At 38.4% G+C, this 23,499-nt stretch overlaps 1 protein-coding gene across 3 annotated transcripts in view; it reads left to right on the top strand.

The window, feature by feature from the left end:
* The window catches only part of NT5DC1 (5'-nucleotidase domain containing 1), a 122,889-nt gene extending 100,102 nt beyond the window's left edge, over nucleotides 1–22,787 (top strand). For 2 of the 3 annotated variants that reach the window (XM_059941368.1, XM_059941367.1), the window contains exons 7-12: nucleotides 368–542; nucleotides 2,376–2,473; nucleotides 11,758–11,876; nucleotides 12,977–13,129; nucleotides 17,175–17,343; nucleotides 21,063–22,787. In XM_059941368.1, coding sequence (XP_059797351.1) covers nucleotides 368–542; nucleotides 2,376–2,473; nucleotides 11,758–11,876; nucleotides 12,977–13,129; nucleotides 17,175–17,343; nucleotides 21,063–21,178 — 830 coding nt within the window. In that variant the 3' untranslated portion in view covers nucleotides 21,179–22,787. Of the gene's footprint in view, nucleotides 1–367; nucleotides 543–2,375; nucleotides 2,474–11,757; nucleotides 11,877–12,976; nucleotides 13,130–17,174; nucleotides 17,344–17,933; nucleotides 18,047–21,062 lie in introns of those variants that run through there. The other variant, XM_059941369.1, reaches the window with a different exon arrangement.
* The last annotated feature ends 712 nt before the right edge of the window (nucleotides 22,788–23,499 follow it).

Genomic DNA, 23,499 nt, shown 5'->3' with positions numbered 1-23,499 from the left:
ATCTGTATTCAGCAAATATTTGTTGAATGATTGAAAGAATATTTATTAATTGACATTTCAAATGCAGTAAGGTTTTCTTTGATTTGAAAATACTGATGTATTTATCGTGTTATCTGTTTTAACACTTTATCAGTCCTGGTCAAATAACCAAAAAATATTTTCAACTGACATTCTCAATCATCATGTTTTTAAGAACAAGAAATATTCTTAAAAAGCAATTAGTAATGGCGTCGTTGCTGGATTATTCGAACCTAGTTTTTATCCTTTTAGTTTTATCTATAGCTTTGAGAGAGAGGAACTTGTTTGAGAATGCACTGAGTCAAAAAATTTTAAAAAGAAAAACCTCCTTGATATTTTTATTTTTCAGAAAACTGTGGAATATATTTTCCAGAAATAAAAAGAGATCCAGGCAGGTATTTACACACTTGTCCGGAATCTGTTAAAAAGTGGCTTCGACAGCTAAAAAATGCTGGGAAAATTCTTATGTTAATTACCAGTTCTCACAGTGATTACTGTAGACTCCTCTGTGAATATATCCTGGGGTAAGTGACGAGTCATTTCGTTTTCATGATCTTATAAAATGCTGATAACAAATTAGACCAGTGCTTTTTTAAAAGTGTTAGCCATGACCATATCATTATATTAAACAATGCTGAGTGACAAGTGGTTGTTTCTCATAACAGCCCTTAACATCTGCTGACAGAAACACACCCCAAGTACATTGTAGCAGAGCGGTATTACCGGGCCAGTATGCTCATAGCCCGTTCATAGTCTGGGCTTGAGCTTTTCTGAAAGGTGGATGGACCGCATGTCCTTCGGGCCGTCCTCCATGAATTTGGTTTCTCGGCTTTGGATGATTATTGAGGGACACTGAGTTGTAGATTATAGCCCCTGACACTTACCTGGAATACAGTCCCTCTGTAGCCATTTCCATGTGGAGCCTGGCACTTCCCCATTTACACGGCCAGGGGTGGGATTGACATCCATGAACATTGAGGCAGCATAAATGAATAGACTTAAAAATAAGACAGCCGTGGGCTCAAGCCCTGCCTTGCAACTCACCCCGTGACCTAGGGTAGGTTCTATGACCTCTCTAAGCCTCTATTTCACCATCTTAAAGATGGGACAGTAATATCTCATAGGTGTGGCGGGAAGTTTAAATAGCGCAATACAGGTACAAGTATGAGAGTAGTTGGTAAGCCTCAGCAAGTGTTAATACTTATCTATGGCATTCTTACGGGCAATGCCAGGGAATATCCATGGTCAGAGCTAGATTCTAAAATGACCTGTTAGATCTCCCCTACTGTTTCCTCAAATTTTAGCAGATACTGTACTGAATTGCCGTGAGTATGAAGCAAATTTTAGCCTCAAAACTGACCTCTTGCCAACCTGTTTAGCTTCCTGATTTCCATGTTCCTCAGCACATGTGGATTCAGATTGGTCTATGGTGTACTTACAGTCTGTCGGTGGTTTTCCGCTTTCTGATTAATGTATAGGTTTGGGATCCTTGAAGTGAATTAAGGCTGCAGCCCTGGATGCTTTGGAAAGTGCCTTTGTAGAGACATTTGCTGTCCTGGTAGTGGGACCATGCTTCAGAATAAACACTTGGGAGTCTTAATTTCTTTTTCATTAGCATAGATTACCAAACTTTTTCTTCATGTCTTAATTCCTCTGCAGTGTCGTTTTGCTGTGTAAAAGTATTCTGGAATGTTGGGTAAATATTATCTCCCCAATGTAATAGTGAGTCTGTCAGGAGCAAGGACTATCTTTCCTTTGCTGTCCCAAATAATCCTTAATATAGTGTTAAATACAGACTAAAAAACAATTATTATTGTTGCCTAAAAATTACCATATTATACTACTACCCTGATTTTCAAAATAAGGTATCTTCACATTTTGAACACTCTCTGAAAGATGTCACCTGATTTGTTATAATGCTAGCTTTCTGTAGGACCCATGTAACACACAAAATTATTAATAACTCTTGATGCTAATAAATCCAGAAAAATTTCAGGCCCCAAATTTGAAAACATAGCTCGTGAATATTTTAGGTGTTAGAAACTGTTGAATTTACACACTATAATTATTGCCATAGTGAGAAAACCAGCTTAGCACCTAGAGTTAATGAGTTAATGTGCTTTTTTCCCCCCTTATGTTTGTATTGATACTTCAGGGTGGTGTCAGGATGATTAGTGCTTGACTACCTTCTATTTCCAGTGTTAAGGTTCACCTTAGAATGTATAGAAAGCGTAGAAAAGTTAATCAAAAGACCAGAAATGATGCTGTGGTCAAATAGGCAAAGATTAAGTTCTGTTTTATATGGACCTTTTCTAATTCCTTAAAATAAATTTATGAAAAATATCATTGCTTTTTAGGAATGATTTTGAATATCTTTTTGACATTGTGATTACAAATGCATTGAAGCCTGGTTTCTTCTCCCATTTACCAAGTCAGAGGCCTTTCCGGACACTTGGTAAGTTAACATTTTGTATCTTTACTCTCCTATTTAAGATTTGTTCATTCACTTACTCAATAAATACCTGTTGGCTGACAGCCATGTACAAAGCTCTGTGTTAGATGCAACAAGGGGAATAAAAAAGATACCAGGTGTTCTTTTCCCTCATTGGGATGCATAAAGAAGCACATAAGCAAGTTGGTAAATGCCTGGGATATGATTACAGGTCACGTTACCTGTTGAGATGGAAATGACTGCGTGGTGAGGTAGGGTAAACTGGGAGGCCACCTTAGAGTGCCTGGCCAGGGGACGCCTGTCTGAAAAGGTTAGGTGAGGTGACTTGCCAGGCGGGACCTGGGGGATGAGTAATGAGAGGAGCAGAGGAAGTGTGTCCCTGGCAATGGGACAAACAAATGCAAAGGCTCCGTGTGAGGGTAGTTTGGGCTCGTTCCTGTGACAGAGAAGGGACCTGTGATTCTGGCACACAGTCATGGGCAGAGAAGGGGTGAAATTAGGGAGGCAGGCAGCCTCATACACTGTGGAAATGGTTTTGATTTTTATTCCAAAAGCAACCTGAAGCTATTCAGTTGAGATGTATGAATGACATAGAGACCTTTTTGGCTGCTGGGTGGGGAATGGATTGGATGTGGGGAAGGATAGAGAGAAAGAGGGAGACCAGGCAATTGAGTGTCGCAAGTGAGACATTGCGGTGTCTTGGTCTGAGGCAGTAGTACTGGAAATGGAGAGAGGTAGACATATTTAAGATACGTTGTGCAGATGGAAAACACAAGACTTGGTGATGTTTTAGAAGCAGCAGATGAAAAGGGAGTTAATCAAAAATGACTTCAGGTTGCTGATTTTTCTTTTTTCTGAATTGAGCAAATGGGTAAATGGTGGGACCATTTACAGCCATGAGGAGAGATAGAGAGGAAAAGTTTGTGCAGGGTGGTTCTTAATATAACTATTAAGAACTCATTTTTCAACATATTAATTTTGAAATGACTGTGAATTATCTAACTGGAGCTCTCAATTAGGAAATTTATATAAATGAGCCTGAAGTCCAAGAGAACAGGTGTAGGTTCAGGATATAAATTTGGGATTCATCAGCTCATAGACGGGTATTTAAAGCCTTGGGCTTACATGAGATCACATAGAGGGAGAATACAGATAGGCAGAAGGCCCAGACCAAGCTCTGACACACTCTAACATTAAGGATAGAGAAGAAAGAGTGTGATGTAGGAGCAGACAGATTATAGTGGGGGAAATAGAGTACAACATTCATAAACCAGCAAGGAGAGGAGAGAGTGGTCACCTAAGGCAAATGCTACTGAAAGTCAATTGGAAAAGGAAAGAGAAATGTCCATTGTAGTGGACAAGACAGAGATCACTGGTGTCTTGAGCACTGATAGATATAGAACCAGACTGCAGTATCTTGAAGAGTTCATTGGAGGTAGTGGAACCCATGAGTGTAAACAACTCTTTCTAGAATTTTAGCTATGAAAATAGTCAAACAATTGAGGTTTTAGCTGGAAGACAATGTAGGATCGAGGGCATACAGATGGTCCCCGATTTACAGTGCTTCAACTTAGAATTTTTGACTTCATGATGGTACGAAAGCAATACACATTCAGTAGAAACTGTACTTCAAATTTAGAATTTTAATCTTTTCCCAGGCTAGCAATATGCCTTTTGATACTCTCTCTTGATGCTGGGAATGGGCAACAAGCCACAGCTCCAGTCAGTCAGTACCTCAGATCATGAGGTTAAACAGCCAGTACACTTACAACCATGCTGTACCCATACTGATTCAGTAAATTCCATGAAGTATGCAGTACTTTGTTGTAAAATAGGCTTTGTGATAGATGACTTTCCCCAGTTGTAGGCTAATGTAAGTGTTCTGAGCATGTTTAAGGTAGGCTAGGCTAATGTTCGGTAGGTTAGGTATATTAAAGGCATTTTTTGACTTAAGATATTTTCAACTTATGCTGGGTTTATCGGGTTGTAACTCCGTCGTAAATCAAGGAAGACCTGTAGTTTATTTTTTTTAACTGAAATACTCGAATATGCATATATGCTGATGAGAATGGTCTAGTACAGTTGTTTTCAACTGTGGCAGTTTTGCTCCTCAGGGCAAGTTTGGCAACGTGTGGAGACATTTGGTTGTCACAACTTTGGAGGAGGGATACTCCTGGCATCTAGTGGGTAGAGGCCAGAGATGCTGCTGACCAACGTACAGCACACAGGACAGCACCCCTACCGCCACCAGCAAAGAATTATCTGGCCCCACATCTCAGTAGTGCCAAGGTTAAGAAACCCTGGCCTAGTAGAAAGGCAGGGATCAATGGTGTTTTTTATATATTGGTTTAATGTCTTATATAAATCCTTGATGTTAAAAAATAATCAGGGATTCAGTCACTTTGCTGTGTACCTGAAACTAACACAACGTTGTAAATCAACTATATTCCAATGTAAAATAAAAATTAAATTTAAAAAAAAGAAATAATCAAGGAGTCAAATAGGACTCTTTGTATTAAACCAGGAAAAAAAATTTCAATGTTTTTCCCTTCTTCACAAACTTATATTTAAATACATTAAGTACTCATTAGATGTTTATTTTTACTTTTATTTTCAAGGTTTTCATATTTTGTTCCAAGAAAATCTGTGTCTATTCTATACCTACAGTAGTACTTATGCCGTTTCACCAAGATTTTTATTAAAATTTTACTCAGACACACAAACACCAGTAACAGAAAACAATGCACATTAAAAATATACCAAATTTTTTAACATATTGGAGACCACAAATGCATTAACTTATGCTGACAAGTTACTGTACTTTGTGCAGTATTTCTATTTAATTGAAGAGTATTCAGAGATATAAGGGTAAGCTTTTAAAAACTACAGCCATGTAGAGGTATCTATCTTATAACCTCTGTGCGGTATTTTCTTTTGGTTTTACACTATCAAATTGGATTTGAGGACTGACATAATAATGGTTATCCAAACTATATTTTCAGATATTATATTCATTAAAAGACTTGATAGTCATCTTGGCTGAATTTATAATATGAAAATGTTATAAGTCTTAACTTTAAGAGTTGAAAAGTCTGAATGGATGAAATAGGACCCAAAGTCCTGTCACCATTGTCTATAATGATTAGAATAAAATGCCTATGGACCTCAGAATGTATGGGATTTCATGCTTTTATATAGATATAGAGCTTGTCTCAGTTTTTTCACATCCAGAAGGGATTAGACTAGAAGATCTCTAAAGTACTTTCCAGCTTTAGTTTTCTGGTCCTCTGATTTAAAATATTTTGGTGTAAGACACAGTGAATCCTGCAGTTTCTGGAGCTGATACAAAATAGTTTATTCACATTTAGAGGGCAAAAGGATTGCCAGAACTATTATTAATAAGAGGTTCATACTGCTCGTATTAAAGAATCTCTAATACATTGTGTTCTGTTACAGTGTTTATTTTGCTGCTGATTCTGATTCTTCTACCTCTAACTGCTCTATCTCCGTTTCCACTGCTGGTTTCCCTTCACCTTTCTCGTTAAATGTCACTACTCTATAGCGTTCTGCATTGACCCTCCTTTCTTCTCCTGCTGTTGTCAGCTCTCTACCACCCTCTGGTTTTAACTGTCACCTGTTCGCTAATGACTCCTAGTTCCTTAATTCTTGGTTTCCCTTTTCCCTGACTTACAGAGACCTGTTTCTATCTGTCTTCTAAGCTTTCCATGCCCCAGAGCCCTGGCATCACATGAAACTTGACATACCTATAACAACTCATTAATTTCCCATATTCCATAACTCTGTTATAACTTTTCGAACCACAGATCTTGCCCAAGCTAGGGAAATCTGTCATCTTCAGCTCCTCTCTCCCCTTAACAACTAACCTATCCTCCAGTTGTTTGTCACCTGCCACTCCCTTATCATCCCTTGTATGAATTGGCACAGTGTTACATCAGGTCTGGGTGATTACAGTACTTAACTGATCTCTCAGCCTTGTAACCCGCCAGCCATCCCACATACGGCAGTTAATGTTATTGTACAATACAAGTCACGTCAGTTGGCCCTTACGTGACAGTCCAGTGTCTCGTAAATCAAATCATTGCTCCAAATGATTAAAGTCAGAAGTAAAATTAAGGCAAAGAAGCTTGTTGGGATGGAAGGCACGGTGAGCCAATCCCAGAGACCCCAGCGCTGCAGCATCCTCTGCGCAGTCGCACAGGACTGATGGCAGCCGTTGTCACGGAGGCGCGGAAAGGGAGGGTGGGGACTCGGCAGGTGGGGGGCTGAGCCCCGTTCAGCTTGATCCCTACAGGGGCTTAAGGACTGTTTGGGGGCGGGGAACCTCTTCTAGGCAAAATCTGTTATCTCACGACTCGGCTCCTCACCAGAGCTAAGGCTTGGTGGGGGGAGGGAGTCCGTCCACCTTGCAAGATTGTAAATTCAGTGGGGAGAGGGACCACGTCAGTCTCCGGCTACCACCTACCCCTCCCCCGCGCTGCCCAATTTGGGAATCATGACCCAACTTGCTGTCTTTGGTGTCTTGGCCTCAGCTTCCACCTATCCACTGACCCCCAAATGCCTCCCCAGCTGTCTTTGCCAGAACCTCACACCGTATTTTGTCTTGTACACCAGACACCTCCACCCACTATTCTGAAATCAAACTTGATTCTCCTTCCACCTTGAAAGCAAACAACAATCAAACATGCTGGTCACCTTGTATATTCCTTATCTTCGTTACTTGACCAGCCGCTGAATAAACCCAGCTGGAAACCTTCATCATCTTCACACTTTCACATCCAGGAGGCTGTGCATCAAGTCCTGGGGGTTTTTGTATGTTTCTTGTTTTGTCTTGTTTTTTTTTTCATAAAGTCCTGTTTAATCTACCTCAGAAATATCTCATCTCTGCCGTCCCCTCCCTTCCCGTTAAGCTTTTATCATTCTTCCCCATTCTACCTCGTCCCTCTGCCTCCCTTTATACCTCTATTTCTATCTCTTGCCCACTGCCCTCAAATACTTTTCATTGGCATAGATTTCTATTTGCCACTTGCTTTTAATTTCAGTATATTTTGTATTGCTCACTTATTACTGTTAGACTTACAATATATTTAATATATTTATCACACACTGAATCTCATTGGCTCCCCACTCCATATAGCACCCTAAGGCTAAATCTGGTTGCTAGGTTACCTTTTCATCTTCATTCTCACTGCTCCCCACAGGTGCCCATTACTCTCCCCTTGGTGAAATGAATGCCTTTTATTGTTCTATCAGGTTTTTGTTTTGTTTTCCTGCTATTCTTTCTATATCAGTGTTTCTCAAACTTTACACTCAAATCACATAGGGATCTTGTTAAAATGGAGATTCTGATCCAGTGGGGCTGGGCAAAAGGCTTCGATTTGCATTTCTAAACAGATTTTCTGTTGAAACAGATGCTACTGGTCAGATCACCAAGACGGACTTTAGTAAGACCAAGAGAATGTCTTAGTGAGTACATTTAATTGAAGGTTGTTATTCTGAAAAGAAATAAACTTCCTATCATTTTAGGTGTGGAAATGAGCTAGGTAGTTAAGCATATTTAACTAAACGACCAAAGCCAAAGTAGATAGAGGGTAAGAGTAAGAGTTTCACTTTCTGTTCTATGAAATTTGCTCCAGCTCACTGGTAAAGTATTTATTTCCTTTAATAGTATAATTTCCATTTTATAGTCCCCAACACAGGCAGGCATTTTAGGAGGTATTTTACTTGAAAAGTATCTTACTGCCTATTCCAAAAACAATGGAGAAAGTGTGTATGAAAATGCATAATTGGTGGGAAATTTTTCTAGCTCAAAATTGAAGAAGGGATTTGTATATAAGTAAATATGAACTGTTCAGTGAAGTTCATATACGAAGGAGTCCTAGAATTCAAAACAATTATAAATATATTTTAATCATAAATCACTGTTAAGTAAACCCCTAGCAAGTCAGAGATTGCTCCTAGAAAATAAACATTCTGAGCTCAAGAACTCAGACCATCTAGTTCACTGCCATATCCCTCATATCTAAATTGGTTTGTAAAAGATTGCTGAAACAAAGAGTGAAAGAAGAAAAGAAAGAAATCCTGGTGGGATTTTGTTTGACCCCACCAGGCGAATTCTGTCATGTTTGTAACTTTTTCCTTGTAACAACATTTCACATGTCTATCAAAAAAGGACTATTAAATAAATCATGGAATTTTAAAAAAACAGGCAGATCACAATGTATTATCAATAAAATAAAGTAAAAAAAATCAAGTTGCAGAACAGTGTGCCGAATATGCTGATATTTGCATTTAAAAGGGAGGAGGGGTCACGGGTGTTGTATTAGTTTGCTAGGGCTACTGTAACAAAATACCACAGACTGAGTGGCTGAAACAATGGAAATTTCTTTTTTCACAGTTCTGGAGGCTAGAAGTCTGAGGTCAAGGTGTCAAAAAGATTGGTTTCTTCTGAGGCCTTTCTTCTTGGCTTGTAGATGGCCATCTTCTCCCTGTAGCATCACATTGTCTTTCTTCTGTGTCCTAATTGCCTATGTGTCCTAATATCCTCTTTTTATGAGGACACCAATAGTATTGGATTAGGGCCCACTCTGTGGCCTCATTTTAACTCAGTCACCTCTTTAAAGGCCCTGTCTCCAAGTACAGTCCCATTCTGGGGAACAGGGTTAGTGCTTCAGCATATGAATTTGAGGGGACCACAGTTCAGCTCATAATAGATATATACATGTGCCCAAACTAATCAAATTGTATGCTTTATGCCCAGTTTATTGTATGTCGATTATACCTCAATAAATGTATTTCAAAAGTGGAGAAAAAGAATATATATTTATATTTGCTTTTATATGCGTAAAAGAATGATTACCTTTTGCAGAAGAGGTGAGCACATAGCAGGTAGAGTTCAAAAAAGAGTCTTTTAAAAAAACTTAAATGTATTACTGATTCAAAAACATCACACAAATACATACTTTTAAAACACTGGTAAGGTAGTAACACCAAAGGCTCTGGGAATTGGGAGAAGCTGCTGGGAGCTGCCGCAGGAGCCAGTTCTGACATCACATCAGTCAGGCCCAGGCACGTGAGTTCTCTGGCTCTCTGTCTTATCTGAGTCGTGGAGCTTGCTTTCTTCAAGGCTGTCAGCCATAGCCTTGACTGTATCATTTCCCCATATTAATTTTGTAACTATTATGCTGACTAAAAACGTACTGTTTTGCTTTTTTGTTTTTACTTGTTCATATGGTCTTACAGTTAAAAAATGAGAAGATTTACGTTGTTATTGTAAAACACAGCTGTATCCAGAAGTAAATTATAGTTTTCAAAAGAGTTTTAGTTTGATTTACTATTTGCTTTAATTGATTGTTGTCTTACTCCTTGTCTTCTAGCCCTAATTTGAAGTCCTTTGAGGGGTGATTGTAGCAGTTTGGTAACTTTGGGCAGATTCCTTAGCTTCTCCAGATATCAGTTTCTGCGCCTGTGAATTGAAGGGATAGCAGCTAAGACTTCTTCAACACTATGTGGCCCACACTCTTCCACATGCTCCATCTGTATTAATTCACTTATACACTCACTCTATGAGGGAAGTACTGTTACTATCCCCATTTCAAAACTGAGGAAACAAATCACAGTCACTCTCTTATCCCCTTTGTCCTCCTCTGTTTTTTTTCTATTGTATTTATTATCTTCTAATATACTTTTTTTTTTTTTAATTGATTTATTTATTTTTGGCTGTGTTGGGTCTTTGTTTCTGTGCGAGGGCTTTCTCTAGTTGCGGCAAGCGGGGGCCACTCTTCATTGCGGTGCGCGGGCCTCTCACTATCGCGGCCTCTCTTGTTGCGGAGCACAGGCTCCAGACGCGCAGGCTCAGTAGTTGTGGCTCACGGGCCCAGTTGCTCCGCGGCATGTGGGATCTTCCCAGACCAGGGCTCGAACCCGTGTCCCCTGCATTGGCAGGCAGACTCTCAACCACTGCGCCACCAGGGAAGCCCCTCTTCTAATATACTTTTTAAGTGCACTTTTTCAAATCAGTGTCATCATTGTACTGCTTGCAGGGCACATTTATTTATATTATGTGAAAATGAAAGTTCATATAACTGTTTCCCATAGACCATGAAAAGAAGTGTGAAAATATTTGGGTTTATAAAGATTGTGCTTGAAGCTTCCTTGAGTTTGTTCCCTTGGATTGTATCGCTTCCACTTCATCTCTGATGCTTTCACAGCCCACATTGGCTCCCTGCTGCTGGAATTAATAGCTTTCTGAGTCCCACAGCTTCCCAGTTATGGAGGTTCTACCAGAGCCCTGGAAGCTGCCTGGCATGAATTAGTACCCTGCAGAGCAGCTTCCAGTGTGGCAGCTGGAAACGGGGAGGGGGAGGGAGGGGTTTGTGTAAAGTGAGTATTTTGTTTTGGTCTTTGTATAAAGAAAGGTTTTTTCCTTTTCGTTAATTACTGAGTCCCAATATGTGAGAACTTACGATTCTGTAGATTTGTTTTGTTTTTAATAAGCAATGGAAAGATGCCCTTCCCACTGTTCCTGTACAGTGGGCCTCTACATATCAAATGTACATTTGCTTTCAAAAATATTTGCGTAAATTACTCATTTCCCAGTTGCCATCAAACCCACATTATTTACATGGTAAGACATTCTGTGCTAAGTACAGACAGACAGACAGACATGAGAAATAATTGGTTTTCACTGTGTTTCTCCAGGAATATGCTGAGTCTTCTTAGACTCTTAATGTTAGGCTAATACATGGTTGGTTTTTTAACTACTCTTTAGAGAATAGTAGGGTTTTCATTTGATTGTGTAGAAGAATTAGAAAATGGCTGCTGAAATGTCAACCAAATAGGCATAAATATCTCTTGACCTTAAGCTGGCGGTTGCTGTGATATGGCCTTAATTATCTGTAAATGTGTTTTTAGAATTCCTTGTTCTGGAGGAATTCACCTCATATCACTGTGATATGTTGGACTCATTTCTTATCACCAACAATGGGGGAGACTCTGCCTTTGTGAGGGAAGAGGGTGTTTGGATATCTCTGTACCTTCCTCTCAATTTTGCTGTGAACTTAAAACTGCTCTTAAAAAAAAATCTTTAAAAAGTATATATATTTATGTCCGTGAAGTGGTTATGATATATAGGTGATCACTGAATGCTAGCGCCCATCCCCACATGGTTCCTTCTTGTACGTGTCCTACAGCCATGCCAGAGTGTGGTCTGTCCAACTGGGTGCTATCACTTGATTAAAAAGTATATGATTGTCAAACTGTGTTTTCAGAGAATGATGAGGAGCAGGAGGCACTGCCATCTCTGGATAAACCTGGCTGGTACTCCCAAGGGAATGCTGTCCACCTTTATGAACTTCTGAAGAAAATGACTGGCAAACCTGAACCCAAGGTATTTTCTGACTGAGCCCAGTTTACAAGGGCTTGGAGATATAAGCCCTTGTAAACTAAAACCATAACTCTAAACGCATTCAGCATAATTATCTGTGAGGGAATCATCTGCCTCTGCCTGTCTGCCAACCTCCTTGTCTACCTCTTCTGCTTAAATAAGCCTTTCCTTTGTTGATGTACATTGAGTCTTTCTCTGTAACAGAGAAAAGCAGATATTCCAAGCAGGAGGCCACAGACCTGAGAGATACAGTGGAATACTGTGTGGGTTACCTGAGGAATGTTATCCTGATAACTGTCCATCAGGAACATTTTTATGTGTAAAACAAGCAGTAACTGATTATACTATAGACTGAAGACACATTTGCTTTTAACATCCTGGCCACACTGTTGATGTTGGACATTGGTATATTTTTAACAGCAGGATGCTTTCTTCTAAAAAACGTTTGCCAGGAGCCCCATGAGAAGGAGGGTCAGTGGGTCACTGAGCCCTACTCCACTGGCTCGTACACTGTCACAGCCCCCTGGGGACTCCTGCCTTGGAGGTTCTAGTTCATGTTCCCTTAACCTTGTTTTCTCATCTGTAAATTGAGAGACATGGACTAGATCAATGAGGCTTTGCCTCAGAACGCCTGGGAAGTGTCCCAGAGTCCACCTGCCCACGCCCACCCACTCTCAGAGATTCTGTTTCAGCAGGTCTGGGTGGCGCCCAGAAACTGGTCGATTGGTTGTGTTGTGCATTCCTGCTAATCTAACCCTCTGTAACAGGTTGTCTCCAATATCTCACCAGCTCTTCAATTCCAGGGGCAGGTTTAACTGTAAACATATGGGCTCTTTCATTTTCATTTCAGAAAATTGAATTCACTTATCTTCTGCCTTTCTTCTATCTGCAAATGAATTGTGTAACTTCTTAAACCTGACACCTTGTGAATCAAATAGGACAGGTCACCTGTGAAGTTATTCAAGGAAATTTAAGACGTCTATGCAACTTGTACATCACTTACTCTAATACCTGTTGAGGGATTTTCTTCTGCCTTCTATAAAATGAACACTACTCTTTCACAATTCTCATGTCTCAAACAGAATTTGCCATCTGACTTACAGGTTGTTTACTTTGGTGACAGCATGCATTCAGATATTTTCCCAGCCTGTCATTATAGTAATTGGGAGACAGTCCTCATCCTGGAAGAGCTCAGAGGGGACAGAGACGGGAAGCCTGAGGACTCAGAGCCTCTAGAGAAGAAAGGAAAATATGAGGTAAGGGTCTCCTTTGGTTCTTTCCTTGAAAGAAAAACCTTGTGTTTCACATATCTTAGAAAGTGCTTGTTGGTGCCAAGAGAGATGAAATCTATTGGCACTTATTGTGATCTTCATGCCATCTCAGCTCTACAGTTGATCTTGTGGATAGTTTTTAAATGATGCCAAGATAAATGCTGTTGACCATTAATGTAATGGTCTGTAATGTCTGTCTTCCGAGTTCTCTACTTTCATCCAGTGCTGTGGCGCCGTGGCCGTGTTTTGGCTGATGATGAGGCGGCCAGATCCTGACACTGCGGTTATACTCTACCTCTTTTGCTTGGCCATGAAAGCCCTTGTGCTCTCGCTTCATGGGTCTAACTTAACAAAATTGGTAGCTCCCTTAAACTTACTCCTGAGCCACCCAAAATGAACTTAGGTAAAGACTTGAGGGAAAGAAAAGTAAAATATGTCATAAATCTAGAAAGGGAAAATAGTGTATAAAAGCAAAAATAAGCAGAAAAGAAGAAAGGTCAGAAAATAAAATGCATTTTCCTAAATTCATTCCAGTGGAACAATCTAAAAAGAAGGTAAAACACAAGTCAAAAAACAAATATCCAATCAAAAAATAACAATAAAAAGAAACTATCAAGCCATGGAAAAACATGGAGTAACCTTAAGTGCATATTACTAAGTGAAAGAAGCCAGTTCCAAGAAGGCTGCGTACTGTATACAACTATATGACATTCTGGAAAAGACCAGTGGGTGCCCCGGGGCTCAGGGGGGAAGGAGATGCTCTATTTATCTGGAAACCTAAAACTGTTCTAAGAAATAAAGTCTATTTATTAAAAAAAAAAAAAAAGATAGCTATAAGTAGATGCAACTGAATGTTAGAATAAAAGGGTCAGGTTTCTACAAGGTTTCCACTGAGTAGCATTTGGTCTTCAGTGTGACATTGGAAGTTCTGTGGACTGAGTTAAAAAGAGCTTTAAAATAACCTTCCAGGAGGTGGGCATTCTAACCCGAGGGATTTGGGAGGAGGTTTCCCCTAAAGAGAAATAAGGAGATTTGGTTTCTTCAAAATGATTTGAGAATGCACAGACAGTAATAAGGAAATGAAGAATCAGTGGGAATGTTTCCTTTAGCACTACATAGACAGTAGCTCCATCCTTCTCCCACAGACCCCTTTTCTTGTTAATTAGTTATAAACACATCATGAACAAAGAGTTAATAATTGGCTCTTTGACAGGAAACAGTGAGTCAACAGCTTTAAGATTTTATTTCCCAAGATAGAATTGAAATAATGTTCCTTTATCATCAGACTCCACCTCCCCACCCCAGCCCTGCTCCATTGAACATATATGTCCTTAATTAATCCACCCACTGTGACTGAAGAGACAGGATTTGGTAGCTGTCTGTTGGGCGTACACACACATACACATATTTCAGAACAATACTCAAAACTTTCATCGCAACTATCAGACATAAGTAAGAGCTTATTGGATTAGCAGAGATATCTTAATAAGGCCACTCATTATTAAATGATGAGTCTGACACCATTGTCTTGTTCAACATATACTAAGTTTTTAATTTGTGCAAGCCTCCCTACTATGAATATCAGGGACTTATAATTGAATCATACACAGATCCTTTTTACAGAACATGTTAGTCTGTGGATAAAAGGGGTCAGGGAGCTTGAGTATACAAATAAAGCATAACTGCCTCCAGAGGGTACGAATTATAAAAGAATTACAAACAAGACAGGATGGATACTTCATTGAGGAGAATTAGGGAAAATTTTATAAAAAATGTAGAATGTGAGGTAAACATTGAAGGACAGGTACATTTTCAACTGATGGAAATAACATTCTTGGTTCAGGAAGTAACATGAATAAGTGTACAGAGATTGTAATGTACAGGCCACAGTACACAGTCTTGACCGTAAAATAGCAGATGTGTAGGTTTGTCAGCCAAAGGCATCACTAGCAGCTTTTGGATGTGCAGGCAACAGGGGCGAAGCTTTCATTTAGCAGCTGTGTGAAGGATGGGCTCAGCACGTGGGACGGGATGCTGTGGCGGGCTGTCCCAGCAGCCCAGACTAGAGGTGATACAAACATGAACAGTGGGCGCTAGTGAGACAGAGATGGAGAGAGTACGTGGCGGATGTTCTGGAGGCACAACTGATAAGCTGGGTGCTGGTGGTAGGAGCTGAGACGCAAAACATCAATGGTTTTCAAGCGCAGCCAACTGGAATTGATGGGTTTTATTCATATAAATATGGAAGTCACGAGAAAGACCTGGTTTTGTGAGGAGAGAGATGTGATTGGTTTAATGTTGAATCCCATTTCTTTGAAACAGCTGGAGGATGAGATCAAACTGGTTTGGGAGATAGGTTAGGATAAGCGAGGAAAATTGAGAGATGTCTAAGGGAGAGAGACAAGAGAGAAAGAGAAGAAGAGAAGATAGAAACTTGGTAAGAACACTTACCTTTAAGGGATGAAATCTATAAGATATAAAGGCTCAATGAAAATGGGAGTGCTCCTTGTTGATATATTCAAGAAATGGCATGATTCTTTTGATTAGTGATATATATATTTTATATTTGAGAAAATGAGTCATTAAAACTTCAGCATCAGAATAAACAAAGATTAGCATCTGTCCATTTTGGCTGCTGTAACAAAATACCATAGACTGGCTGGCTTATAAACAACAAACATGTATTTCTCAGAGTTCTAGAGACTGGGAAGTCCAAGATCATGGTGCCAGCTGATTCAGTGTCTGGTGAGGGCCCACTTCCTCATAGACCACCATCTTCTCCCTGTACACTCACATGGCAGAAGGGAGAAGCTAGCTTTCTGGGATCTCTTTTACAAGGACACTAATCATGAGGGCTTCATGAGGGCTCCACCCTCATGACCTAAGCACCTCTTCAAGGCCTCACCTCATAATTCCATCATCTTGGGGGTTAGGATTTCAACATATGAATTTTGGAAGGGCACAAACATTTAGAGAATAACAGCATCCGTAGTACATTGAACCAGAAAGGGTGAACAGGTCTGTTTTCCTCTTTTCAGAGGAATAATGTGCAGCCCAGATTACCACTCAGTGTTGGCAGAACCATTATCTACATATAGCCTGTGTGATGTGAGTCATTTCTTCTCACACTCATTATTTTAGAAAAGACAATGAACTAAATAAAGAAAAGTGACACTATAAACTTCTCTTTACACCTTGAGAAATTATATCTAAATACACCTTAAATGTACACACAGAAGCATAGATATTTATATTCCATACTGCTTTTAAATGTCTTTGGTGAAATCCAGATAGATCCTTGCTAAGTGATTTCTAAACACAATCATCTGAAAAACACATATTTTCATCTTGCTTCACAAAGTGAGTTCCAGCGCAAAGAATCATGAATCTAAAGGCGTATTTGGGACTCTTTGCTGCTCCAAAATGAAGTTTTCATCAGAAAAGGTTGACAGATTTTATAATCCAAATTCTATGGACGCGATAGGATTTTTTTCAATTCTTAGTTTTATACTACACCCATAAAACACTGTGAAGTATTTTTTGAATGAGTCTTATTTAGCCTACAACTTTTCTGTGCCTGCTATATGCTAGGCACTAAGCCTTAAGGATACACTAATACATGAGATAGTTCCTAACCTTCTGTAGTTCATAATCTGTCCAGGGCGAAAAGTAAATAGTATGATAATTGCAAGATAGTATGAGAAGTACCATATTAGGGCTAAACTCAGAGTGTGAGAAAATGGAGGAGACCTAATCCAACCCAACTGTGGGAAATCAAGGAAAATATCCTGGGCGTCCAAGCGAGATCCCAAAGGATGAGAAAGGGGTTCCCAAACAAAGCCAGAGGAGAATACATTAAAGGACTACAAAGCTTTGTTTTACTTTTTATATAGTATATAGTCTGGTTAAAGTTAAACAACTGAAATTCCTACAGAGTTGTTCTATTTTGATTTACTTATTGGTGGAAAAAACTTATAATGAGGTTGAACACTAATTAATCACAGTTTTGTTATTCTATTTCTTGTTTCAGGGACCGAAGGCAAAGCCTCTAAATAGATTATCTAAAAAATGGGGCTCTTTTTTTATTGATTCAGTTTCCGGACTGGAAAATACAGAAGATTCCTTGGTTTATACATGGTCTTGTAAGAGAATCAGTGCTTACAGCACTATTGCAATTCCAAGTATTGAAGCAATAGCAGGTAAGGGGGATAATACTTATAAAGCTTTACCTGTTGCTGGACAGTAATGACCTGAAGTACTAGAATTCTTTTCTTTCTTTTTTTTAATTTTATTTATTTTTTTATAAATTTATTTTTTTTGGCTGTGTTGGGTCTTTGTTGCTGCGCACGTTCTTTTCTCTAGTTGTGGCGATTGGGGGCTACTCTTCATTGCGATGCACGGGCTTCTCATTGCGGTGGCTTCTCCTGTTGTGGAGCACGGGCTCTGGGCGCGCGAGCTTCAGTAGTTGCGGCACGTGGGCTCAGTAGTTGTGGCTTGCGGGCTCTAGAGCGCAGGCTCAGTAGTTGTGGCGCACAGGCTTAGTTGCTCCGCAGCATGTGGGATCTTCCCGGACCAGGGCTCGAACCTGTGTCTCCTGCATTGGCAGGTGGATTCTTAACCACTGCACCACCAGGGAAGCCCTAGAATTCTTTTCTTTAAAAGAAGAAAATTTTCCCATGGCATTTATAGATTTTTCTTGGGTAACACCTAGATATGGCAGTTTAGGTAATTAAGACCTGCCTGTCTGCTGGAGCCAACTACAAATGCTGTACTTTTTTTTTTTTTTAAGTCTGCCTGGAGTCATAGGAGAAGGCTAGGGAAGAGTTACCAGGACAGGATGCTAAGGAGGCCAAGTAAGGTGAATCTGACTTTGCGGGCTGCTTTTCCCCCCGTTTGCTAACTCAGGAGAAGGCACTCAAAGAAGTGAGTGGCCTTTTCATAGTTTCATGAACCTACAGGGGTAGAAAGTGGAAGGTATGGCCTGCCAAAGGAGGGGTGGGCCTGGTGGACTCTCTCAATCTCTGTTGAGACTCTGAAGGATGAATTAGAAGTAGGCATTCACAGGAACTGAAGCTCAGCTTTAAATCAGCTGAATCCCTAAAACTGGATTGAGAAGATTCTAGATTGGTAGTGCCCCAAGGCACCTGGTAAGAATTAATGACTGTTCTCTTTTGAGGAAGATAACATCATTCTAGGACTCAAATTATTTCCAAAAACAATTAATACAAGGTTCAGCACATAATGAAAAATAACCAGGTACACAAGGGTATGAGACAACACTAACAGAAATAACCAAGTTCAAGTACAGAAAAGAAAGGAATGAGAAATTTGGTAGCTATATAAAAACTAATAAAAAGTAGAAATTCTAAAATTGAAATATTAAAAAGTAAAAATTAAGAACTTAATGGATGGATTTAACAGAAGATTAGACACAGGAAAAGTGAATTCAAAAGACTGACTTTTTTTTTCATTTTGTTCCATGCTTACACACATAAAATTAAAGAATATATTTCTTCCTTTCACATACAATTTTCCTATTAAAGAAATGGACCCTGTAACTTGAAGGGAGGGACTGGCCCAGGACTAAACTATTATTTTCAATTTTTTATATTTCACTCTTTCTTTCCTTCAAAGTGACTCAAATTTATAGTGAGAGAGTAGGGTTGTGTGATAATGGAAGTCACTGAATTATTCTAAAGTACCTGGATAGAAACTGTTCAGTGGGATATGGTTGTGAAATAGTAAGAGAGTCAAGGAAAAGTGACTCTCCATTATTCCAGGATTTAAATATTTCTCAAAAAATGGGAAAATAATCCCCCGTCTGTCTTCTGGGGTAATCACTTCTCCTTAAGGAAGCAGTAATAACATCAGTGTGGCTCCCATTTTCATTTTCCAAAAGCTTTCTTCCTCAGCACCCTGGAAAAGAATTTGGCAGAGCCTTTGTCTTCTAACTTTTCTTAGGAGAAAATACTTAGACTCACCAGTAGTCAAACAAAGCTAAAGAAGTCGATTTGGGGTGAGGGGAAGGAGAATTAGAGAGTTGGTAAGTTATATTTGATTGTCGATTTTGATGTCCAAGACATTGCCTCAAAAAGCAAAGTGTTAGTCTCTCTTTAACTTAGCACTCATTGCTTATGATCACATTCTCATAAGGAAATTATATCTCACACAGAATTTGAAATTTAGTATTTCAGTAACATATTCAGTAAATTTGGATGGTACTGTGTAATTGACCTCCAAGTAAGAAAAATGGCTGAAAGAAAAATGGTGTGGTGGTCATGGCTTTAGACATGTTGAAGATAGGATCTTTATATAAATGTTATCCTGCCAGTATCTTTAAAAAAAGTCCCAGGAGTTCTGTTTCTGTCTGTGTTGTTGTACATTGAACTTACTGTTTAAGAATCTTTGTTCATTTTGGTTCACTTCATTTAATTATTACATAATGTGGTTGATATTATGGTGTATTTAGTACACAGAGTTTAATAGAACATCATTGTGGTAAACAAGAATTTGGTTGTCTACCATTCTCTTTTCTTCCAAAAAGCACCCAACAATGACTTTTCTAAGACATGCAAACGTCTCCCTCTTGTTGAATCCCCAATCTGGACGTACTTGTTTTAACACAGTAGTCATCTGATCTCAGTTTGGCTATTCCATACCCAGATTTCTTAACCTTAGTAGACTTTTTCTGCTACCTGGGAGAGAGAATAAAATTTTTGTTTTAAATGAGATAGGAAATGAGAAACAAACCTGATATTCCCCCTTTGTCTCTTAAAACCTTTTTTGTATTCATGTAATGTTTCTTTATTCGTCAATATTCTGTTAGATGTGGTTCTCTCATTGACATTTAAATGCTTAGAAGGTATTTTTATAGATGTTATGAAAGTTTGCAATATACATTACCATGATGGTTGGTTTATAAGCATTTTGATAATGTAATCATTTTAACCTTGTAATAGCTTTTAAAACATTTACTTTAGGAAGTGTATAGGAAAGACAGAGAGAGAGGTGGCTGGGTCAGCTCGCAGCCTGTATCATTTTTGTGGCTTATAAGAAATCCAGGACCTCAGATGCACTATTTTAGAAACTCAGTTTTATCAATGTACTTTCCAATGCCTTTTAATGAGCCTTTTTAATGGCTCAAAATATGCTCCAGCTAATTTGAAGCAGTCAAGACCAGTGAAATTCACTAATACGAATGTTTTTCTGTTTATAGTAATCTTAGCTTTCTCTGGCCTCAGAAAGGCAGTGTTCCTTCTGCCCAATCTTTAGCACTAGTTTTCTCCTCATAAGGATTAACTATTTGGGTCTTAATAATTCTCACTGGCATTTAATATAAAGTATAATTTTTATGTTAGTATCATTTTCAAAATACTGAGTACTACCAAATAATGTTTTGTGATATTTGTGAAATAAGGATGACTACGCAGTATCTGCATGTGGAATGACTATCATTACATGACATATAACGTTTCACTTGTAATATTTCTGGTAATGGTTCTTTGAAGAAGCTTGGGAAGAAAATATCTGAAGGCTAGCTTTTGAGATACTTATATTGAAGATGTCACAATGTCCCACCATCAATAAAGTATGAATTTTATGTTCTCTCCCCCCTCTTGTGGCTGTGTGTGTGTGTGCGTGCATGTGTGTGTGATGCTTATCATATGGAAAAAGTTGCCATATTGTGCATATTAGAATTCTTATTTAGCTAAGCATTCAAAGATTATTCTTAGTAACTATTACTAAGGGCTATGAAGATTATTAGTTCTCATTTACCAGTTACATAATGCAACCTGTCCAGGTGACAAAAGAAATATTAAAATTATGAAACAAAATGTTTTATTATCAATGACTATCAAATTTTGATTTATGAAAGTTCTTTTGAAATCTGCAGAATCTTTTTTTTTTTTTCCCCCAGAATTACCCCTGGACTACAAATTTACAAGTTTCTCTTCAAACAGTTCAAAAACGGCAGGCTATTATCCAAACCCTCCATTGGTCTTATCAAATGATGGGAAACTGACAACCAAATAAACCATGTTTACTGAAAAATGAAGTGAAGAACCATATATGCAGCAAATGTACTGTAAAAATGTTAATTTTCAAAAACTACTGTAAAATGCTTTATAGAAACAAATTCTTAATGAAGTGACCAAGAAATTGGTATGTTTTTCCATAGGTCTCCTTTCTATAGAGATCATCTTGATACCCAACAACTCTCATTATGTTAAAATCTCAATATCTTAGAACTGAAAAGAATCTTATTAATACTTTCTATACTAGTAGTTCTGAGATTAGAATCACCTGGGGATATATATATACACAAATACATATATACATACACATGCATATTTACACATTTGCCTAGACCAGTGGTTCTCAAAGTGTGTTCCCCAAACCACTAGCATAGCAGCACCTGCAAACTTGATAGAAATGCAAATTTACAGGCCCCATCCCAGACATACAGAATCAGAAACTCTGGGAATGAGACCCAGCAATCTGTGCTTAATTATAGTGTGATTCACACTAAAGTTTAAGAACCACTGACTAGACCATAACCTCCAGACATTGGTTTAATTGGTCTGGGGATACAGATGAGCATTGATGTCTTTAACATGTCCCAGGAAAATGCAGCCAGAATTGAGAATAACTGATCTACACCTGTTGTTTCAACTTACAGTTCAGAACACCAAGTCTAGTAAGATTAAATTATTTTAACTATGCTATTTTTGTGGTTACCAAAGCAAGGAAGTAGACATGATGTCTTCTGAGACCACACAGCCATAATGGGACAGGGATGATAGAGAAGCCAACTATTTTAGCCTCCAATGTTACCCATTAGGGTTTTTTTCCTCCCTAATAATGTTAAAGGCTGTTTACTTCACTCTAAGGCATGTATTCTCAGTGGGGCAAAAATTGGTTCTTGGGGTGAAAAAAATCTTAGTATAATGCAATGGATTATGGTCCTCCATATCTCAACCCTACTTAATAAAATCTTATTCCTTAGTATTAATTTCTCTCATTAGGGAGAAATGTAATTTAAAGTTAAATTTATTAATTAAATATTTTTCTCCTAGGGCCGGGGGTGGGGCTGATAATGAAAAGAGAGGTTGAGAAAAATTGCTTTAAGAGATTTTATAGTTATACTACAATCCAGGATTATTGTGTTCAGTGTGCTAATGTATAGTCATATTAGTAGCTGTTTGTTGCAAGATGTTTGAACCCAGATAATGTTTACAATATAAATTCTTGGCTACTCTTTATGCTGTAATTTTACCCTGTCCATCATGGACATATCAGAAAACACTGGTCACCATCATTTTACTTGGATTGTAGCAGAGAATTTAACGTACTGATGGATGCAATGAAAAGATAAATATTTTGTTAAATTTTTAAGTGCTCAAATAATCCCAAATATATTGTGGGGATGAGTATCTCAGGGTAGGTAAACAGTTACTGATTTTCTTTCCTCAAAGTCAGTAGCTTTCTTCAATATCTACTAATAAATGTGATTGTCTTTGAAATTGAATTCCAAAATCTTATTGGAATATAATAAAGAACATACATAATCAAGCTTAGGGCTTAAGTGAAAGATGCTGTTTCATGTATACTTTCAGTAGACATTTGATTTCTTTTAAAAATAAAGCTGTTTTTCCTTATGCATGTTTATTTTTTCAATGGCAAAGAATAATACATCTTTAAATGCTCATAAACTGCTCTTGTTAATATGAAAAATGCGAACTCCAGGGTAAGAAGTTAATTGCATTTTTTTGGCCACTGAAGAGTGAAAAAAATTCACTTAAGTCAGAAGTTCTAGTCCTACTTTTACCAGTAGCTACCAAAGAAATCTGAACAAGTTACCACCTAATCTGACCTTAGTTTTTTCCATCTTGTCAAAAAGATGGTTAAGAGTTTATATCCGAGCTTCCTCCCACTTTTCTAGCAGAGTCAGTCAGTGCTTCTAATGAATGTTTTTCTGTTGGACTGTAATTAGACTTTAAAAATTTTTTATTTGTTTCTAAAAAGTGTTTCTAATTGTATATGAAGAGTAAAAATAATCATCAAAAATGGTATATTTAAAATTTAAAAGAGGATATTAGAGAAGAAAAGCTGTATATTCTTTAATAAAGTTACATGAAATAAGAAAGCAGGAAAATTGTGTTAACGGACAGAGGACTTAAATTTAATATTAGCATACAGGCCTATGAAGCCACCATCGCCCTGATACCAAAATAAGACAAAGACCTTACTGAAAAAGAAAATTACAGGCCAATATCTTTGAAGAATATAGATGCAAAAATTCTCAACAAAATATTAGCATACCGGGCTTCCCTGGTGGCACAGTGGTTGGGAGT

This window comes from Balaenoptera ricei, chromosome 12 (assembly GCF_028023285.1).
Source record: "Balaenoptera ricei isolate mBalRic1 chromosome 12, mBalRic1.hap2, whole genome shotgun sequence".
NCBI lineage: Eukaryota > Metazoa > Chordata > Mammalia > Artiodactyla > Balaenopteridae > Balaenoptera > Balaenoptera ricei.
The sequence above is the reverse complement of the archived record's forward strand: the minus strand, read 5'-3'. Positions and strand labels throughout refer to the sequence as shown.